At 37.6% G+C, this 23,091-nt stretch overlaps 1 protein-coding gene across 9 annotated transcripts in view; it reads right to left on the bottom strand.

The window, feature by feature from the left end:
• LOC5569552 overlaps positions 1-23,091 on the bottom strand; it is a 473,968-nt gene that overhangs the window by 14,535 nt on the left and 436,342 nt on the right. For 3 of the 9 annotated variants that reach the window (XR_002499265.1, XR_002499266.1, XR_002499270.1), the window contains 4 exons: positions 3,438-3,540; positions 3,225-3,374; positions 2,954-3,104; positions 1,290-1,731 (listed from right to left, as the gene is read on the bottom strand). Coding sequence is in view for 3 of the 9 variants with exons in the window: in XM_021839480.1 (XP_021695172.1) it covers positions 950-982; positions 2,954-3,104; positions 3,225-3,374; positions 3,438-3,540 (437 nt within the window). In the remaining 6 variants the exon portion in view is untranslated. Of the gene's footprint in view, positions 1-949; positions 983-1,289; positions 1,732-2,953; positions 3,105-3,224; positions 3,375-3,437; positions 3,541-23,091 lie in introns of all 9 variants that reach the window. The other 6 variants (XR_002499267.1, XR_002499268.1, XM_021839480.1 and 3 more) reach the window with 4 other exon arrangements.

The following is a 23,091-nucleotide window of genomic DNA, read 5'->3' as shown; positions in this document are numbered from 1 at the left end:
AATACCCTGAAATTATGTCGTATACTTCTCAATAGCATACCACCTTTTCAATATCCTTATTGAAAGACAAGAATTCATCATGGATAAAAAGAAGATTTATGAAGGAATGAAGGAAATGGCGATGAAGAGTTGGTGAGCAAAATACTATAGAAATACGAATGGAAAAATAATAAACGACAACATAATGAAGATTGGGACCAGGCGAAAATTCAGAAGTATTTTAGTAACGTTTTCCATTTGGATGCTTGGGAATCCATGTACACTTCTACTGATAAGCAACCTGATTTTTTACCTTCTATGTAATAAGTCGATATTCAGACCTGTAGCTGAGCAACATCGAGCCATCGAACCCTTCAACAACAACGGAAAATCCTAAGTTTTTTGGTAAGTCTCAGGCGAAATCACAAACGTAGATTTTTTATGTTGTTTTAGATGGGTGCATAAATCTCACATAACTTAGGGCAAGATCATAAGTTATACGAGAAATTTGCCACAGTTTTAAACGTTCACAATAACCATACCGTCTGCTAGGCAAACAAATTGACTGGATCTTGTGAATATTGTTCCTCCATTGTTAAACAATAATGACTTAAAACAGAACGATAAATTTTGAACTTATAGAACATGCAATTACAATTCTAGCTACACAGTTTTTTTAGTTGAACAGATTTATCATTTATTTTAATGCGTATGTTTACCAAACATTGAAAAAGACTCAAACAAAACAATAATTTCAAATTAATGGACAAAATGGATAAACGCCAATCAGCAACAATTATTGCAATAACACAAGTTGACTACTGAATATTGACTACACAAAGTGCAAAAGTTCGATACATTTTGCATGAAAGGAGAAATGTGTGTGTGAATGAGCCAAACAATTGAAAGCAAGTAGAAATCATAAATCATGACAGGAAACGTGGGACTTTGGAGCTTTCATAAAACTTACCACAGTAATAATATTTGGATATCCTAGGCAAGGCTAGGATGTTCGCAATTATCAAATTGCATTGTAGGGGATTGATTCGAAATGACGGCGTTAATTGGACAGAACGGGGAAATGGACGTTTGATTGTTATTTCGTACAAACGGAAATCAATGAAACGAGAGAAAGAGAAAAGAGAGAAAAATGTATGAGTATACCGCACTGCCAGATGAAGTTTGATATCGTTAGTTATGCGAAGCTTAGTCAAAACACCTTCTCAGTTATTGTTAAGTTTAAAAACATAGTTCAAACAATTATAAAAATGAGTTGCAAATAGACAAACGTTGTTAAAGTGAAAACTTACCAAAAATGGCGGATTTAAAATCAGGCAGGAAAACCAAAAAGCTTAAGAAGTTGTGTGTGAGTAAAAATCGTTGTCGCCGCTCTTCGTTGCTGTCACCGCTCCGTTTCCGTTATCCGTTGACGTTCGAGGTTCGATGAGAAAAAAAAACTCACAAAAACAAAATAATACACGAAACTTAAAACTACACCAAAACTTGTAAGGGACTAGACAAAACGTGTTTTAACAGTGCGCGCACGAAACACGTGTTGATTTCTTGATGGTTCGTTTTCGTTGATTGCTCGTTGGGTAGCCATGGGCAACCACTGCCGATGACGTCTCGATCACCGTCAAACGTCGTAGATCTTTTTGATGAATTTGTTCTCGACCGAATGCAGTAGGCGCATGTGCAGCGACATCAGCGGCGTCGGGTTGGACGGGCTCTCCAGAAGGGGCACGCTTTCGTCTGACGTTTAGTTGAGGTCGATTGCATAGTGGTGACGGCGATGAACCAAATCAAAAAAAGCGTGCGATGTGGCGAAAGGAAGAGGTTCGTGAAAATGTGAGATGAGAGTGAAAAAAGAACGATTAAAATAAATGTAGACGAAAATTAAAGTCATGAATTGGGGGATGATGGTTGATCATTAAAGATTGTTTAATAACCTTTAAAACTCGTAATTAAGGACTGTACTCGAAAAAATGCAGCACTCTCTTTTGTGCAAAAATTGATGAAATTTTGGGTAAAACTGGTTTAGAGTGTAATGTTTACATGTGTAAAATTTTGTCACAATCTGTCAAGCGATAATTAAGATTGCTTCCAAGCAGATCGTGAAACAGTTGGGAATTGACAATTCAACCGTGCCCTGTGTGGTAAAATCATTCAAGGAAACCCAGACAACCCAGCACTAAGCTTGCAAAGAAAGGAAAGTGAAGATATACAACTTCATAATGGCTAGGAAGATGAGGGATTACTTCAAGCGAAATATAAACCTGAAATGCATCGTAATGACCGACGAGACGTACATTGAAGTGGACGCCAAGCAGATCCTCGGCCTGGAGTTATTCGACAAAGTAAGCAAGTTCTCCAAACTAGTCGGAACTTCGCCTTACTGAGAAATTCTGGGTGATTATGAAGCGCAACTCCGGTGAACACGGAAGGTTTTCATAAACGACAAGAGTTTGAAGAAAAAGTGGATGAAAGTGTGTAAAAAGATGGCGCAAGGGTTGCACATTATTTGATAAGTAACTTTAGATCCAAGGTGCATTTGGCCTAGAAGAGGATGTTGAATAAACTAACTTTGCTGAAAGATTGCAAATATTTGTTTAATTATTCACCGATAGTTTCAAAAATATTCCTCAAATAAATTTGTTGTGATAATTTTTGTCTGTTGCTTTTTTCGAGTACAGTCCTTGGTTAAAATTAAAATACACTCATAATTCAATAACTGTAGTAAATCTATAACTAACTGATCATTTTATCTAAAGTCTGGCTTTTTTCAGAGTTTTTTTTTCATCATATGAAACACAAAACGCTACGAAATTTGAAACTCTAACAAACAAACTTCGATAAGCTAAAACTGGAAGCCAATCCAAACTCGAAACGCGGAAAACATCCGTCAAGAACTCCTAACGTTCTGTAAGCCAAAGCCAGTTGTTGGTCAGCAAAGCTCGAGACCGGGGAAACTTACCCTGCAGCTGCCGATTGATGAGCGCCGTAATGCCGTGACCTCCGTTGTCACTGGATTTGCTGTTCTTCATCACCAGCATCGGTTTGTCCTCGGCGTCCTCGCCGTACCCCGACGAGATGTACCCATTGCTTTGGGCCATCGTTTCGCTGACCTAGAACGACAAGAACAAGGATTGAACTATAGAACGCTATGCACAGATTTCGATTGTTCGATGGTAAACGGCGCCGGTATCCTAGGACCTGAAAAGAGCTACCCGCTACTGCCCACCAACCTGTGTCACCTGCATCAGCTTCTTGACGACGTCCCGGCCGAGGATGTGGTCGAACACCGCCTGCAGGAACGGTTCCGCCATAATTGACAGTTTTAGCTTGTCCCGATGCCAGATCAGGACCCTCGATTCCTCCATGGCCATGATTGAGACCTGAAAAGGGGCAAATACATGTGAATGGTTGATACAGGTGATTTGTAGATATGGTAGTGTTACCTGGAAGTAGTCATCAGTAGAAACGCCAAACCACTCGGGAGAATCCAGAAACTGATGAGGAAAGACTATGTGCAGTGCTTTCTGATTTTGGGACACCACTAGCCTGGAATGAAAGAAGAATAATTATCGGTCACTTTTTGTGTATTTGGATAAAATGCTTTATGCGTTTTCAGATGACAAAAGTAAGAAACTATTCGTCTCCCCCAATCATTTTTTGAGTTTCAATATTCAGAAAATGCACAGATTATTTGACTAAAATTGTTGAAAGATTCAACAATGCAGCTGAGGACACAAAAATGCATTTTTTCCAGCAAAGATAGTGCTGGTGGTTACGTCGATCATGCAAACATGGGCAGATCAGTCAGTACCCTGCTATTGGAACGGATAGGGTGGTTGTTTCTGTTGGTTTCAACAGATTATGGGCCCAGGAACGCCTGGAGGATGCTGAGGCGATTTAGATGAGAGACCACGAGGAAGCGCCTGGACGAGGAAAATAACCTGGATGGGTAGGGGCCTAGATACTGAGAACGAGGCACGACAAGCTCTGAAGAGCTGAAGGAAAGCGAAAGTCAGGAGGTTCTTGGAGGACGGCGCAGTTGACCAAGCGGAGGATGGTGCAACTGACCAGGAGAAGCTCGAAGAGTTCGAAAGCTAGGAGGATGCCGCCTTACAGCGCCTTATCTCCAAGAACTCCGAGCTTATCTAAAAGAACTTTGCGACAAAGCAAATCCATGGGGCGACGCGTACAGAGTAGCCATTGCGAACTTAAAAGGACCAGCCATGCCACCAGAAAGGTGTCTTCAGAAAATGAAGGTCATTATGGACGGACTGTTTTCACAGCACGAAGCTACAGCCTGGCGGTCCACTCCATGCGAAGTGCAGGATGGAGACTACAATGAATCTCGAGTAACAAATGAGGAGTTGATCGGTATGGCAAAAGCCTTGGACACAAAGAATCTACAGCGTATAGGCCGATATGCTTGCTGGATACGTCCAGCAAACTGCTTTCGAGAGTAATCCTGAACAGGCTTACGAAGCATGCGGAGAGTGAGAATGGTCTGTCGAATATGCAGTTCCGGAAAGGAAGGCCTACTGTAGACTCCATCCAAACTGTTGTGGAAACCATGGAGACGGCTCAAAATAATAAAAGACGAGGAAACCATTATGGACCAATGGACCAATGCACGAGTTCACTAATTTGACGTTTGAGCGGTGCCGAATCCACTAGTTTCCATGGTCACGTAAATAACACGGCACCGCTCAAACGTCAACTAGTGAACTCGTGCATTGGTTCATTGCGCGGTCACATTAGGCGTGAAAAACCCTTTCAACGAGAGTACCAGAATACATCTACCGGATTCTGAATAGCTACTTTCAGAACCAATTACTGATATACGAAACAGGTGAAGGAGTGAAAAGTAATCCAATTCCGGAGGGCGTTCCTCAGGGCACCATTTTCGGCCCGACCCTGTGGAATATTATGTACGATGATGTCCTGACATTGAATTTTCCCAAAGGCGCAAGGATCGTTTGCTTTGCGGACGATGTGGTGCTATTAGTAGTCGGTATATCGAGAGAGGTATACGCCACCGAGACGATCGATACTGTAGAAGATTGGATACGGGACAAGAAGGTAGTAAGGTAGTGTAGCAGGAAAGAATCACGGTGATTGCTTCATCGACTCGAAGCGCGAAGTTAAGCATCTGGGGGTGATGCATGATGATCAGCTTAATTTAGCTTCAGATATGTAGGACACTGACAGTACGGGCGTGATCCCTAAACCAAAACTGTCGGACCACGTCTGAAACACGGAGAAAAAGAACGAATTCGAGTTTACCCATTAATAATATTACTGTCAGCTAGCTCGAATACAAAATTGCTGTCAGTTTTATGCGATAGGCCTATTCACATGACGTCTCAAATCAGCTGATCGGGAAGCACTTTGACAGTTCTTCTATGAAAATGACAGTCCCGTGTTAGCACCGGTCCTCCACCGATGTAAACAAATGCATAGACGGATCTGTCACATGAAAAGGCCTATAGTCTAGACTAGTGATCCTTTATAAGAGAGATTCGTGGAAGCTGACATTTCTGTCAAGGTGTGAGCCAATCGAGCAGCGAGAGCTGTCAAAGCGTGAGCCAAACGAACATGCGTTATGTTTGTTTTGAAATTATTTTGAGAAGTAATGTAATCCGCTTGCAAATTTTTCGGTAAAAGTTGTATTGCATAGAGTAATAAAATTTGAAAAGTTTTCCTTTTTAGAATTTTCGTCATTGCGATATTTAGTTGTCGATTTTTTCTGCTGTTTTAGTTTGGAAATGTAGCTCAAAGATCTTTAACGAAACAAAATATACTTTTTAGCAATGAGGAAGTCATGTCCGTGTTACAAAATTATTCTCGACGCCTAGCAAACTCAGCACTGCTGATCTGTTGCCAAATCATTCCATTTTACTTCCGCGTATCTCTCATATAAAGAATCACTAGTCTAGACAACAATCACTCCAAGCGTCGCCTAGGAGTTGGCCTAGGTAAAAAAATGATATATTTGAAAATTGGGTCCTAAAATGTTTAATGAATTCTTGTTTTTATTTAATAATACGAAAGAGCATGTTATTGCAACTACTTTAGCAAGTTAGCTCAAATAACGGGTATAACATTTTTAAACTTCAATTTTAAAAATGGTTCCAAATATGAACCTTGACACTTGTGATCTTGTTTGACATTCACTTTTTCGACAAAAATGCCACAGGGCATATAGTTTTAACACTGGGGTTGTTCGTATCTGACATTTCGGAAGGGACAAGGAAAACAAAATATACCCAACATTTGAGTTTAAACCAAAGTTTTTGTACTTAAACCAATGAAAATCATTTAAAAATTGAGTAAACATGTGTGTTGGGGAACCGGGCAATTACCTCCTTCGATTGGTTGGGGCGGCTCCTCAGCACTCGACCAGAGTTTGGGGTTGGATTGGGTGGGCAACAATCGATCCTTTATTTTCCTTCCAGGGGCACTTGGTCTATTTGGCCTTATTCTTCCATGGCTTTAAATGGTTGAACACTCGCGGAAAATTAAAACCACTATATTTGTTTAAAACACACAAAACTACAACGGACTACATTTATTCTTCTTACGAACTAACATCGATCTCTTAAACTAAACACGAAACATTCGAAGTACGGCCGTGCGTAGGCCTCTAACCGGCGCGCCTGTAATCGGATGGAATGGTCGATCTTAACTGACTTGCGACACCGAAAGGCCACTACAAACCCTACGCAGGGATCTCAAAGATCAGTGGATGAGAGTGCGATCTCTCTCCTCTATAAAATCATCTCCTGCAGCATATCCACCACTGTAAGATCAGACGGACAGCTCTCCAACGATCTCCTGCGCTGATATCACAGTGGTCATCCAGCAAAGCAGGTAGCCACGAATGGTTGTTTATCGTCAGCTCGTTTGGTCTCCTTCTACTGCTATCTTTAGCCTGCCTGGCTGGCTGATCTGCAGCTATTGTTTGGTCCAAGCTGATGGTCGCAGTTGGTTACTGTGGTCCGGTGATGTAGCTAGAGGGGGCTTAGGGATTCGATACTACTTCCCAACGATGTGTTTCTGCCCTAAACTTAAGCGTTTGGTACTAAAATTGAGACAGGGCTTTAAGACCTTATTCAAATCCGTAGCGCGTCGAATCTCATAAACTGCGTCGTAGAGAAAGTCAGACAGGTGTAGCTAGGAAAATGCCAACTAGTACAAAAGACTATTCAAAGTGAACTATATTTAATCTTCTAATAGTGAGATATTGCGCAGCAATTTTTAGGCTCGATACAATAGGGTCCTAAAGCCCTGTCCCAATTTTACCAAACGCTGCCAAAAACACATGTTTACTCAATTTATAAATGATTTTCGTTGATTAAAGTTAATAAAACATTTTTATTTGTTTTTGAAATTTTGTCACACCCCTTGGTTTAAACTCAAATTTTTGGGTATATTTTGTTTTCCGTGTTCCTTCCGAAATGTCAGTGTTAAAACTAAAAGCTCTGTGGCATTTTTGTTGACAAAGTGAACGTCAAACATGATCAAAAATGTCAAAGTTCGAATTAGGAACAATTTTTAAAATTAAATTTTAAACATGTTATAGCTGTTATTTGAGTTGGAATAATTGCAAAAGTAGTTACAAGTTAGTTCGTGGGCTTCGTGGCCTTGCGGTTAGCGGCGTCAGTCGTTTAGGCGTATTGTTCCATGAAGTGTGGGTTCGATTCCCGCTCCAGTCGGTGGAAACTTTTCGTCAAACGAAAAATTCATCGCTGGGCTACTGGGTGTTCTGTGTTGTCCGTTGCCTAATGTTCGTGATTGTTCAGTCTGTGCAGCCTTTGGCTGAAGACGGTGTAAATTGTCTTTTAAAGAACATGCTCTTCCGTATTATTGAATAAAAACAAGAATTCATTAAACATTTGAGGACCCGATTATGTTGACTGGGAAGTAATCGTCGCGCTCGTCTATCGTCGATCGTGCAACATTTTTCCGTGTCATCGCAAGCTAATAAGTCGCACGGCAGGCTAAGCTAAAACCCACGGTCGTTCACTCCACGATACAAGGTCATAAAGTTTACTTGAATTTGACCTTGGAATTAAAAGTTTTTCATAAAATACAAACTAGATTATCTCGATAGATTTAGTTGAGTTTGTTTCGCGATCAAGATTGAATTTGAATTTAATAAACCACTTCAAGTTTAGTTTAAGTACTCTACTTTTTTCCGCGTCACGCAAAAAAATTGAATTTAATTGTGTTAGTCTAATTAGAGCTAAATGGCACGCATCGCTCGATTGGCGTTGAACGTGCCTTTGGAGCCGGCCTTTTGATACCTAATTAGAACTAAGTGATCTTCTTTGGTGGATCCATGAGGAATTATTCTAACTATTCTCTCATATATTTTGAATTCAATTAGCTGTAATTGTTTGATTTGCCGTACGACGTTTGGAACTAATTTAGGCCACCAATTCTGTTAACTTTGATCGACCTGCACTGAGAAGGCATTCTCATTCCGGGCTAATTAACGGAGTAACGGTCTTTCTTCGAAGGTGGCGCTTAAGCCGATTACTTGGAAACGGAACGGAGCGTTACAGTCATAGCCGACATAAGAGTGAGAACCGCAGAGACAAATCCCAATCGGCACCCAGACGGCCGTGAATGGTGACTATTTCTAGCTTTTGCTAGAAGTGCAAGAAATTTATATAAAAAGCAAGTACGTTCCAGCTCATGGTTCGCCGATTTGTAGCGAGCGCCTAGCAGACACAGCATGCGCTAGCATCACTTGGTCCCGTCTGTGTATACATCGAGTAGATATTGTATATGCTAGTAGTATTAGTATATGCTGCTAGAAAACGACCTAGGCGTAACGTAATGGACATCATGCAAGAAATGTGCTAGCAGCATGAATGCAATCGGAATGCGTTGAGCAAAAACGCAGATTACTTGCAGACGTGAAGACCTAAGAACATTATTGAAGTAGGCTAAATGTTTTATCGGGCACTAGACCGAGTAGATCGAGAGTAACGGAGAACGGATGATGGGCACCTTTTTAATTGCAGGACCAACTTCGATTTCTGGCCAATCAGCGACAGCATTGGTTTTGGAAGGACCAGATTCAAAAGATTGCGAAATAGCATCAGTAAATGATCTCTAGGGCGCCTGTGAACCGGATTTTTTTCTCCATTGAAACTCCCAGGACCAATATCGACATTCCACCGATATATACTGCTCTTCTTCGCCTACGTCTATCATGTTCTATGTAAACTTTATAGAATTTGAGATTTATATACGTAGAACGGCAATGGAAACAGTATCAGTAAAATAAAAGAACGGAAATTTGAGATATTGAAAATGCATTGTGGAATAGACAAGCTCCCCGTTCACAAAAGTGTAAGGGGGCAGGATCCGTCATTGATTTCGGAATTTTCAAAAGCAGTTTTTTCGTTCTAATTCAAGAAAATTTACAGGGAAATGTGTTCACTGTATTCTATTCTCCAACTGAAACACAGTGAACACATTTTCATAGAATAATTTTCAGTTTTGAACAGAAAAGCTGCTTTTGAAATTTCGATGATGGCGATGATTACGATGACGGAGCGTTGAACGGTAAGGCCGCACGGGACGTCATCATAATCACTCTATCCATTTGAAGAAGCAAATCTCAAGAATTACTCCATATATCTAGGACTGGACGTGACAGCTCAACTAAGACTGCCCCGTTGTTTTTCAGTCGATTACGTTGACGATACAAAAGCCAGTGCTACCAGTATCCTTTTTAAGCAAATCTTGCGAACAAATTCTAACATTAAGACTCACAGTTTGGTTGTTTCTTGTACGCTTCTTTCATTTAGTGCAATAGAAGTTGTGGGCTATTTAAAAAAACAGGTTTATGTTCAGAATCGGAGATATTTTTAGAGAAAATTGAACAAGTTTCCATTATATTGCTCTCAATCAAATATTTTTAATCACTTTAGTATTGTAGGAGCACATGCGATAAACGTAAGATCGAATATAAACAGATTTGAAGTAAAAAGATTTCTTGAAAAATTTCCAAACTTTTAGTAAAAACTCTAGTTTATGAACTGGCAACACGGCTGGGCTATAAACAAAGTGCCCTGCTGTAATCCAACTCAACGATTTGAAAGTAGGCCTTTGCCAAAACGACCAATGAGGAGTGGTCTTTTTTGACAGGCAATTGGTTTCGTTTTTGTACTTTGACCTGACACGTCTTGTCTTAGCATATATCGACGTGAAAATGTATCACTATGATTCTATATATGTAGTGCACTAACCTCTTCTTTGGTAAGTAGGCCTTGATTAGATTACCGGTTTTTTTTCTGCGCTTGTCAATTTTTTTCCGTTTTTCAGGTGGATTTCGTTTCAAAGGATTTCAAGGTGGATTATCAAACGAGTGGCCATCAAAGATTTGAAGAAGAAGAGGTACTAGAAGGTGTACTAGACTAATTTCAACTGTTCGAGTACAATTTGGTGATTGTGAAGAAATTGATTTTGCTTTGTCGACTTCAAGACAAAACGACTGTTGAAGAAAATTGAAGTTCGAAGGAGGAAATTCGACCATTCTGGAATCAACGAGGATTAACAACGAGGTAAATTTAAAAATAAGGCAATTCAGTCAGTTAAAATTTTAGATTGCATGCGTTTATCGAAATTAACATTTACCGATAAACAATTTTCATACATGCATTCTAATTGCATAAAAATTACATTTGAGGGTTCTGTTCTTCCCGATTATGTAGACATTGACAATGTTATTTTTAAAGTTAGACTTTATTATCCGAAGATTATGCATTGCGATCGTTGTCTCCTTTTTGGTCACACATCGCATTTTTGTACTCATTCATCTACTGATTGCAATAAGAATTCAGATTTTTGTATTTATTGTCGTAAAAAACACAATTCTTTAAAAGATTGTTCTGTTTACATTTCGCAACAACAACAATCTAACTAGAAAATTAAAATTCGAAATAAATTATCATATTCTGAGGTAATTAAAACTTCTCCGGAATTATCCTCAACGAATATGTTTGCTGCTCTTTCAAATAATGTTGATAATGCTGTATCAAATGATGATCTTGAAAATTTCATTTATAAACCTCCTAATAAAAGGAAACGAATTTTTGAACCAGTTATAAATGATGATTGTTTTTCAAATCCTCAACCATCAACATCATTTGATAATCATTTTTCCCCTCTTACTTCTCCTACTTCTTCTCGTGTTATTCCTGGTTTTCAAAAAAAAATACAACACAAGTAAACACAAACGAAAATAATTCAAATTCAACTTTTCAAAAAACTGAAAGTTCAGATGCAGAGAATTCTATTTTGAATATTTTGGGAGAATTGATTGATTTTTTGGGAATGAACGATTTTTGGAAAAAAAACAATTAAGAAAATTTTACCATTTTTGGCCTTTATTTTTGAAAAGTTGAATTCAATTGGACCCCTCATTTGTTCTTTGTTTTCTTCGTAATGGCTTCATCAAAAATTAATAATTTAAATATTTTACAGTGGAACTGTCGAAGTATTATTCCAAAAATTGACAGATTCAAAGCATTAGTCATAAATTATGATTTGGATATATTTTGTTCAAATGAGACCTGGTTAGTAGAAGCTAAATCATTTTGAATTCCATCTTTCAATATTATACGTAAAGATCGCATCACTTCAAATGATGGTGTGTTAATTGGAATTCGTGAAAATATTGAATTCAAAAATTTAAATTTTTCAATTCATTCGGAAATTGAATACGTTGCAGTTTCTGTTAAACATAAAGGTTTGGAATTTTCAATTATTTGCATTTATATTCCTCCCCAAGCAAAATTATCTTTGTTAGAGTTGAAATCTATTTTTAATAATATTCCTTCACCTTTTTATATACTAGGAGATTTAAACGCTCATAACACAGACAAACAGACGTTACACTGACGAAATTTCCATCGACCACTTATTAAACGATCATTTCAAATTCGCTATGTTACAAATTTCACAACCAGAGACGCGCGCATCGTTTTTCTTCGCGTTTGACGTTTCACACTACCGCCATCTGTCGGTCTTGTTGCACGAAACACCTTTTCGAGCAACATGCTCACCAGATGATGATGCTGTAAACTGGGCGATGGATTTTGAAGAGATTTGTTCTAAGTGTTACGTCTGTTTGGCTGTGCTCATAATTTGGCATGGGGAAGTCATAAAATTGATGGTAGGGGTTCATTAATTATGGACGTTATTGATGAATTAAATTTAAATATTCTTAATGATGGTTCTTTTACCAGGATTGTTGTGCCTCCTGGTCATCATTCTTGTATTGATTTATCTCTTTGTTCGAATAGTTTATCCATGAAGTGATCATGTGCCTATATTGATTAACACTCATAATCCTAATAATATACAATATAATCAAGAATCTTCTGTTCCTGATTTAACAATAAATGTGGATTGGGCTGGATTTTCTGATTTAGTTTCCTTTGCTTTGCTTAGTTTTGACAATTCACTTTCTACCATTGAAACTTCCAAATATTTTTCAAAATTATTAATTGATTGTTTAAAAAAATCCAACATTTTGGTGGGATAATGATTGTACAATTGCTTTGAAAAATAAATCAAACGCTTTTAAATTATTTAAACGATTTGGTTCTAGAAATCAATATATTTTATATTGTAAAGCTGAAGCTCAATTTACTAGAGTTATAAATTAAAAAAAGGAATTATTGGAGAAATTTTATTAAAAATCTTGATCCTGATACATCACTATCAACATTATGGACTGTTGCTCGAAATATGAGAAATTAGAATTTTTCTACTTCACCAGTTTTGAAATATTCGGAAGATTGGATTGACCAGTTTGCTTCTAAAATATGTCCTGATTTTACACCTATAGATATAACACTTTAAAAAATTCAATATGTAATTTTTTTTCCTTATCTTTGTACTGAATTTTCTATTGAAGAAATGAATTTGGCATTATCAGTTACGAAAAATACTACTCCTGGTATTGCTAATATTAAATTTATAGTTTTAAACAATTTACCTATTGATGGGAAGTTACATTTACTTTCATTATATAATACATTTTTGTTTCAAAATATTTTTCTTGAGGAATGGCGTTTCATAAAAGTTGTAAGTATCTTAAAACCTGGGAACAATTTTTCACTTGTTGAAAGTAGAAGACCAATTAGTTTATTATCATGGCTTCGTAAATTAATGGAAAGGATGATTTTAAACCGTCTTGAATGATGGGCAGAAAAAAATAATATATTTTCTTCATCTTAATTTGGGTTTAGAAAAGGTCGAGGCACACGTGATTGTGTAGCTCTTCTATCATTATATATTGAATTATCATTGAACAAAAAACAAGATGTAGTTTCTACATTTCTTGATGTTTCTGGTGCATACGATTCTGTACTGATAGATTAACTTTATAATACATAAAATGATTGATTTTAAACTTCCTTTAATAACTGCAAATTTTTTGTGTAATTTATTTATTTTTATTTAAAATAATACATTTTTTCCACAACGGAGAATCGAAAACGATCCGTTATAGTTATTTTGGTCTTCCTCGGGGTTTAAGCCCATTTTTATATAATTTATTTACTAGAGATATTATTTCTATTATTCCTAATGGGTGTATCTTTATTCAATTTGCTGATGATAAGGTTATTTCTATCAGTGGTAAGAGTAGAGAAGTTATTCGTCATTTTATGCAATGTTGTTTGGACAACCTTGGTACATGGGCGCATAATAATAGTTTTAGTTTTTCAGTACAAAAAACAAAGTTTATTGTATTTTCTCGTAAACATTCTCCAATTGATATTTTTTTATATTTAAATTATCAGGTTTTTGAATATAAATATCTTGGAATATGGTTTGATTTTAAACTAAAATGGAACAAACATATTCAATACATTCAAACAATTTGTTCTTTGGTCAATAATATAGCAGGTTTTGGAGTTTTCAATTTTCATATTGCACATTTTTTTTTATATTAGAAGCTCCTTGTTCTATTTACATTGCTGAATTAACAGCTCTCCATTTTGCTTGTTGGTTAATCAGAAATTGTGCTCCAAATATATATATGGTGTGTTCTGATAGTTTTAGTAGTCTTCATGCTTTGAACACAATAAATTTCAATTTCAAAAAAGATCTTATTAGCATTTTTACAATTATTCAATAATAGCTTTCTTTGCCAATGGACCATTTTTGCAACAAATAAGGCAAGCACCAAGATACCCTGGAAAGTCGATGAAATTTCTTTTACTAAAAAATCCTCGACCGGCGGAATTCGAACCCACGACCTCAGCTTGGTCTTGCTGAACAGCTGCGCGTTTACCGCTATGGCTATCGAGGCCCTGAACTGAACTTGATCTGCAATAAAACTTAACAGTTATAGTGTACAACTTCCGGAGCATCACGACGACGAGCTTGTGTTCTCGTAATATAATATGTCATAAATTTATTTCTGGACGTTGCATTTCTTGCCAAACGTGCACGTAGCCATCGGTCGTGCCGATGTATTGCCCTCAGTGAAATATCTACACAATTTATGCAATCGCAAATGATTGCACCAGTAAGCACGGTATGAAGTGTTTGAAATCTGACTCCAGCTACGTACAATTTGACGTCGTTAAATGACTCACAGTCATTTACATGACGACAGTGACAAGAAAATCGATAACAGCCAAAATTGATCGATGGCGCCGTGATTCATCATTATGCGTTCAATTGATTCTAGGTACTTTGGTTTAAATCTGATGCAATTGTTGTAAAATGTAATAAAGTGTGATATTTAGCTTAACTACTATCTATCATAACATCTTGTCAAACTTGTCTTCCAATTCTGTTGAAAATTCCTTTAGAAACTCTCTATTCTTCCTGGGACTTTTCGATAATTTTCTTACGAAATTATTTAATTATTCTTTGGAAAAATACCATTCACTTTCCTTCAGAAACTATACAAGACACTATTTCAGAATCCCTGCCAAAAAACCGCCAAGGAATACCACCAGAAATTAATTGAACATTTGCTCAACATTTGTATTTTAAAAATTTTGCATCCCGGCGAATAATATACATTCTATATGATTTATTTTTATATTTTAACTTTTAATGGTTGAATTCTAAAGCCACTTTCTCCCGATCGCCATATTGGGTTAAGTTTGCCATCTAGGATTTTGAAAGGGCGTCGGAAATTGCATTTCTGTGTTCCGAGTTCAAAGGGTTTAAAGACAGAATGCCAGAATTCACTGACTTATGGTTGGTATCTTGGATTAATGTTGTGTGATCTTCACATAACCTACGATCGAATGAAAAAAAAAATGCTATGGATCCAATGATGTTTACTGAGATATAAACTATCGTGCGTTATCTTAAGCTTACTATCAATATGGAAACGCATGGTGTTCTTTAATTCCCCTCAACTCGAACACACCCATCCGCTATAACAGTGACCATCAATCAGCGATCCATCAATCCCGCAGAGATCAAAGCAAGCTCTGCGTCAGCTGACTGCGACAACAGAATGGTGGTGAAATCCTCAAGCAAGCCCACCTACGCATACATATAAATAGCTCAAGTTAACACGCATATTCGTCCGTTCCGAGCGTCATCAGCGAGGGAGACCAACGGTCAAAATCGCAGCAGGCTGCGCTCGCAACAGCGCACATCACTAACCTACATCAACATCGTGTGCTCGCGAAGCGTGAAACCCGAAAAGCGAACGCACGTTTAAACTCGCTATCGGTGGTTGATCGGGTTTCGTCGACCACCCACACCGCATCCCCCCCGTCGATCACATAAGGGGGGACGAGTGCAACACGAAGCGATTTGTTACCGTGGTGATGGTTGTATGCGCGCAGCACGCTGATAACGACGAGTCGCGAGTGAGATTGCCGGTTGCAGAGAGAGAGGGAGAAAGAGAAACTTCGCCGATTCGAGAGTCGAATATAGATTAGAAGATTATTTGATAGCAGAGCTACACATACTTACAGTGCTGTTTGGATTAATGGCAGCGCGTGTCTAGTTCAACTGAAAATCAAGCTACTCAGGATTTCGAAGGCATTCTCAATCAAGAGAACGTTTTCGTAAAATTCCTGGGAGACTCCAAATCAGTCTGAAGTGAGAAGTGAGAACTATTATTAAAAAATCAAAAATATGAATGCCCTTAGGAATGATGGAATTTTTAAATCCCTATAAAGAAACTCCCAGCTTATCATTCTTCGTTGATATATTTAACAAATGTTTTCAGTTGGCATATTTTACTGACAAATGGAAAAATGCCAAGGTTGTATCAAGTTTAAAAACGGAAAAAAATCCTGCCGGAGCTTCCAGTTATCCTCCAATCAGCTTGCTTTCCTCCATCAGTAAACTTTTCGAAAGGGGCATTTTGTACAGAATGATGATCATTTTTGCCAATGAACAGTTCGGATTCCGCCATGGACATTCGACCACTAATCAACTTTTACGTGTAATAAATTTGATCCGTTCCAACAAATCTGAAGGCTATTCTACTGGTCTCTTCTAGACATAGAAAAAGCATCAGGCATTGCAGAATTCGCTCTCATTTGAGTATGAAGCACGATCAAAGCAAGCAAAGAAAAACATCCCATCTGTTGCGGTCCACGATCGTCAATGTATCGCAAGTTGTAACAAGTCTGATAAATGGATGCAGTGAACGAGAGCCCCAAAGAGAGAGAGCGATGAAAAACTCCATTTTTCTCGCTTGTTTACCTTTGGGGTAGGTGTTTTTCTTTATTGGCACGATAAACAATCCACGAACTTCCAATAGCAATAGTGTCCCCCAGGCTTGGAGCACATAAACCAAAAGTTCTTTATTTGAAACCTTCAAGTTCACATGTGGTCACGAAGAGAGGGGTTTCAATAAATTTGTCAGATGAAGTTAAGTATCTAGAGCTAATGCTGGATAAAAAATTGAATTTCAAAAAACACTTATTAACAGAAAATCTAAACTTTGTATTAAGAACAAGCTTTTGATCTTCTAACAAGTTTTCAGACTGGCAATGTTATATGCTGCACCAGTATGGACTAGCTGTTGTAATATCAGAAAGTAAGCTCTGCAGAGGATTCAAAATCAAATTTTGAAAATGGTTCTGAAGCTTCCTCGCTGGTATAGTACTAATGAGTTACATAGAATATCCAATGTTGAATCATTGAAACAAATGTCAAATAAAATGATTAATAATTTTGGACAAAAATCGTTGCAATTTTCTATTGTCACGATTAATGCGTTATATATTTAGGTTTAGTTAGCGTTGCTATTATTCCGAACAGCACTGTATACAAAAACGGTCCGCCGGTCATAAAATTTGCTTGTTTAAGAGGGGCCTTCCCCACCCCGAATTCGGCTATCGCAAACCCGAGTGATATTTTACGCGAATCTACCTACCATCTTGCAACTGACCTTTGTACTGTGTAATACAGTGTGTATGTATGGGTTTATTTTATACCCCTCTTGCGCTGTTGGATGAGCGTGATTCGATGAAAGATGTTTTTTTTCTTCGACGGCCGTTGTTGGAATTTTTGGATATAGTAAATCGACGATGTCGAATCACGTGCGTCAAACGGTTTGCGATGGAACTGACGTGGATGTTTCTGTTTGAGGGGAGAAGTGCAATGTTGTCGTTTTAAGGGAAAACGGGTTTGCCAAGTTTGGTAGATTTAAGTCGTTCGAGTTAAGCCCATTTTATGAATCCTAAAGCCCTAAAGGGACCTAAAGTCCTATCCTAATTTTTGCACGCTTTTGCTTGGGCCAGACATTCATGTTTAATCAATTATGCAATGTTTTATATTGGTTTAAGTCCAAAAGCATATTTTTCTCGATTTTGAAACTTTTTTACACCCCTTGATTTAAACTCAAATTCTAGGTGAATTTTGTTTTCCGTGTACTTTTCGAATAGGGTCCTAAAATTTTTGAATGAATTAAAATAGTTGTTATCAAATAATACGATAGAGCTAGTTTTTGCTACTACTTTGACTTTTTTCGCTCAAATAACGGCTACCGTTTTGATTAATATTACGGACACTTAAGGCATCTATGAAATATTACCCCTCATGAAGCACATAACACGCTATGTCTAAACCAGCAGTCTATAATTTAAAAATCGGAAGGTTACAAAATATTATATCGGTAAAATTTTCGCCATACATTTTGTGTAGGCAAACGTGATTTTCATTGATTTACATAGTCTGTATATGAAAAAATAGCTAAAAAGTGGAAAAAAAAAAAATAAAAATTTCACCGATGGAATATGTTAAAAACTTCCGATTATGAAAACATAACCCAATTACTGAACTCTAGCTAAGAAAAACCGAGGTAATACAGATTTGCATAATCTGCTGGTCCAGACATAGCGTGCATAGATTAAATCAATCTGTATGATTCCTCGGTGCTATCGAGCCTTCAAAACTTTCGAATGGTAGGCAAATTCCGGACAGGTCATGAATATAATAAAAAAAAGTCAAACCATAATATAAAATTGACAAACCACTAGAGGGGCCACTAAATTTTCAAAGATATCTGCGAAAAAAAAATGATAAAACGAGCTTTGAAAGTGTGACCTTTTGAACGGCAAAAATTGAAACATTTCGTATGAAATGTTTCCCATACAAAGTAGAATGTCCGTAATATGAATTAAAACGGTATATCATATATTCAAAAGATAAAAATAGTCGAATTTTGATCCTTGAAACTTTTGATCATGTTTGACGTTCACTTAGTCGAGTTTTGTTTTTTTGCACTGGGGTTGGTCCTATCTGACATTTCAGAAAGTACACGGTAAATGAAATTCTAAATTTGAGTTTAAACCAAACGGTGTGGCAGAATCTTAAATTCGGGCTTGAATCAGTGAAAAATATTTAAAAATTCAATAAACACGTGTTTCTGGCCTTAATTTAAGCGTTTGATACTAAAATTTGGATAAGGCTTCAGGACCCTATTGTCGGGAAAGGAACATTTTGTCACAAAAACAAAACCCCTGTGGCGACAAATTAAACGTCAAGGTTCTTCAAAAGTGTCAAGGTTGATAATTCCTCTGTAAATTTCTCCAAAATTCCATCCAGCGATTATCTTTTTTTGCAGGGATTTTTTCAACAAATCTTCCCGAAACCGTCGAAGAATCAATCCAAAAATTAGTCCTTGAATTACTTCAGGGACTCCTCCAAAAATCCTTCGAAAATTTCACAAGGAATAATTCCTTCGGGATTTTTTCTGAAAATTCCTACAGAATTCTTCCCGGAACTCTTTCGGGAAGCTCTCCAGGATTTTCTCCAAGAATGCCAGAAGGAACACCTATGAGAATTTCTCCAGGATGTTCAGTGGGGATTTTGTCAAAAAATGCTCCGGCAATTCTAAAGGGCAAATTTGAAAAAAAAAACTTCAGGATAATAATAAGCGATACTCGGTGGATTTTTTTACTCCGGTAATTCCTCTAGGAATTTCGGTCAGAATTTCTCCAGAGATTTTGTAGGATATTGTTCCAGGAATTTCTTCGAGTTCATCTAAAAATCCTTTCGAAAATTAGCTCGGAATTTCATAAGAATTTTATTTGTTTTAATAATATCTGTAATAAATCTCTTGGGAATTTTTCTAAGAATTCCTCCAGGAATTATTTGAAAAAAAAAATCCTACAGCCATATTTATGAGCATTTCTTTAAAAATCCCTTATAGAATTCCTTCAGGATTTCCTCAGTGAATCACTTTAGAGCATTTCAGTACATAACTTCAGAAATTCCTCAGAAAATGATTTTAGGAATTCCTCTCGATAACTACAACAGAATTCCATCAGGAAGTTGTCATGGAATTCTCGAGGGAATTTCTTGGGGAATTGCTCCAGAAAATTATTAGTGAATTCGTTCCACAATTCCCTTATAAATTCATGCGAAAAGTTTCCTGGAATTTGGTACACGAATTCGCCTGAAAATTTCTACGGATGGAAATTCCTGGAGAAACTTTTTGAAGCAATCCTCGGAGGAACTGGTCCAAAAATTCAAATTATATTATAATATATTGTATTATATTGTTATTACAACAAAATTCTTCTAAGAACTCCAGAATGAATCACTATAGAAAATTTCGTGCAGAAATCCCTGGACAAAATCTCGAATGAATTTTTAGAGAAACATCCGGAAGAATTTCTAGAAAACATCATGAACGAACTTCCGTAGGAACTCATAGAGGAATTTCCTAACATGTTCGTAAGGGAAAAGGAACATCCACGGGAAATCATAGAGCAAAAAACCTTCCGTTGGAACGCCTAGAGGAACTTCTGGGTTGGTTTTCGTACTCCTGTAATATGATGCGGAGCCTCATGAGGAACTCCAAGCAGAGAAATTACTCGGGCAACTTCCGGAGGATATCCTAGAGAAACTTCCGGAGGAATTCTAGGAGAAATTTCTGGAGAAAGTACCGTACGATCTTTCAATGGAATTTATGGTGGAACTCCAACATAAACTTCCAGAGAAAGTCCTAGCGAAACTTCGGGAGAAACTCCTTGCAGAACTGCCGGAGGAAGTTCTGGAGAAATTTGCAGAGGAATTATTAAGAAAACTGGCGTAAGAACTTCCGGAGGAACTCGTAGACGAACTTACCATAAACATACTAAATGAAGTTCCAGAATAACTCGAGAACTGGGGAGCTTCTGGAACTCCTACAGGAACTTCTGGAATATATCCTAAAGCAACTTCCAAGAAGAAAAACTTCCGAAAGACCTAACAGGGGAACTTCCGGGGAGCTCTTAGTGCAACGCCCGGTGAAACTTCTACAGGATCTTCTGGAGGAACTCCGAGAAAAACTTCCGAAGGAACTCCTTGCGAAACGTTCACAGTAACTCCTGGGGAAAAAACTTACGGAGAAACTCCTGGGTAACTTATGGATTCCGTTGCCGAAATCAGAGGAATTTCCAAGGAAACTCCCGAAGAGCTTCCAGAGGAGCTCCTGGAGAAACTTTCGGCAGAACTCATAGTGGTGCTTTCAGAAGGATTCCTAAAGGAACTCCCAGGAGAAGTCTTTGAGGAATTACTGAAGGAACATTTATAGGTATTCATAGAGGAACTTCCATAGAATCTCCTAGGGAAACTTCCGGAAAAATTCCTACAAGAACTTCCGGTGGAACTCCTACAAGAAAACAGGAACTGCAGGAGGAACTCCTGGCGGAACTTCCGGAAAAAATCCAAGAGGAACATTGAAAGACCTTCTAGACGAATTTCTAGAAAAACTTCCGAAAAAAATTTTAGAGGAACTTTCGGAAGAACTCCGATGAAACTTCCAATAGAACGTCCGGAGGAAATATTAGAGGATCTTACGAATGAAATTCTAAACGAACTTACAAAAAACTCCTAGAGAAACTTCCGGACGAACATTGAGAGTAACTTTCAAAAGAAAGGCTTAAGAAACTTTCGGAAGAACATCTAGAAGAAATTCGAGAAAATTTCGGAAGAACTCTACAGGAACTTATGGAGGAGCTTCTAGAGGACTTTTAGGTTGGACTCCTACATACCCCAGCATTAACTTCGGGAGAACTCCTACAACAACTTTTGAAGGAAGTCCTACAGGAATGTCCAGAAGAACTCCTGCATGAACGTCCGGAGGAACTATACAGGAACTTCCGGATGAGCTCCTACAGGAACTTCCAGAGGAACTCTCATAGGAACTTCCAGAGGAACTCCTACAGGGACTTCCGGAGGGATTCCTACAGGAACATTCGGACGAACTCCTACAGGAACTTCTGGAGAAACTGTAACTTTAACTTTAGGAGGAAATCCGAGGAACTTTCAGATGAACTTCTACAGGAACTTTTTGAGGACCTTCTAAAAAAGCTCCTAGAGGAATTTTCGGGTAAACTGCTGTAGTTTCAGAGCTATACTTTCAGAGGAACTTCTATTTATTTATTTATTTCATGTCGTCAATCAGAAGTAGACCATTTTGTTACAATTTTACACTTAATATTATATAGTTTGAAAACGTTATTTTCTTAATCTAGTTCGAATTTTTATATGACATAAATTTTTGTTTTAGTTCCGATTTCGTCATAGTAAAGTCAATGGTTTCGCAATGTTTATTGTAAACAGACATTATTTGATTTAAAGGCTCAAATTTGGCATAATTTGTGCGGTGATGGTTTGTATAAAAAATACTACGACTTCGCAGTTGTCTTGAAGGAGCATAAAAATTTAATTTTGATAAAAGTGTCATCGAGTCAATACGATGCGAAACTATATCGTTTACGAACGAGACCATTGCAAATTCGCGACGTTTCTTCAATGTTTGAATATTAATGAGCATGCATCGTGCTTCATAAGATGGTAGAGGTAACCTTGTCCAACCTAATTTTCGAAGTGCGAGCAACAGAAATTGTTTTTGAACTGATTCTATACGATTTTCATGGGTTGATGAAAATGGCGACCAAACTATGCTACAGTATTCTAAAATTGAACGCACATAGGTTATGTATAATGTTTTTATAGTGTATGGATCGTGAAAATTATAGCTAAATCGTTTTATAAATGCTAACATCTTGTTTGCCTTGTTGATAATTGTATTATAATGATCTATAAAAGTAACTTTTGGAACTTTTGGAGGAACTGCTACAAGAATTTCCTGATGAACTCCTACAGAAACTTCAAAAGGGTCTTCCGAAGGAACTTCTACAAGAACTACCGGAGGAACTTTCGGAAAGAAATGCAAGAGAACCTGTCGAAGTCCTTCTAGAGGGACATTAGGAAGACTCGTAGAATAAATTCTAGAAGAACTTCCAGATGAACTTCAGATAATCTGCCGAAAGAAATTAGAAAGCAACTTACGGAAAAACTCCTAGAGAAACTTCCGTAAGAACTCCTAGCTAAGCTCCTATGATAATTTTCGAAGAAATACCTGGAGGATCTTCTGAAGAAGATCCCCAAGGAGTTGGTTTACGAATTTCTGCAGACACCACTGAATTCAAACAGACGTCGAAAAGTTGAATGCGTCTGGCATCAGCTGTAGGATTTTGGCAAAACATTGCGTTTACATGCCGCCAAAGTCTTTCAGAGTTAACTGATTTTTCTCAGGCTCAATTATTGTTGTTCATAAAATATTGTTATAGCCCAACTTGAGCG

The sequence above is a fragment of the Aedes aegypti genome, chromosome 1 (genome assembly GCF_002204515.2).
Source record: "Aedes aegypti strain LVP_AGWG chromosome 1, AaegL5.0 Primary Assembly, whole genome shotgun sequence".
Lineage (NCBI taxonomy): Eukaryota > Metazoa > Arthropoda > Insecta > Diptera > Culicidae > Aedes > Aedes aegypti.
Note: the sequence above shows the minus strand (reverse complement) of the source record. Positions and strands in the feature narration are given on the sequence as shown.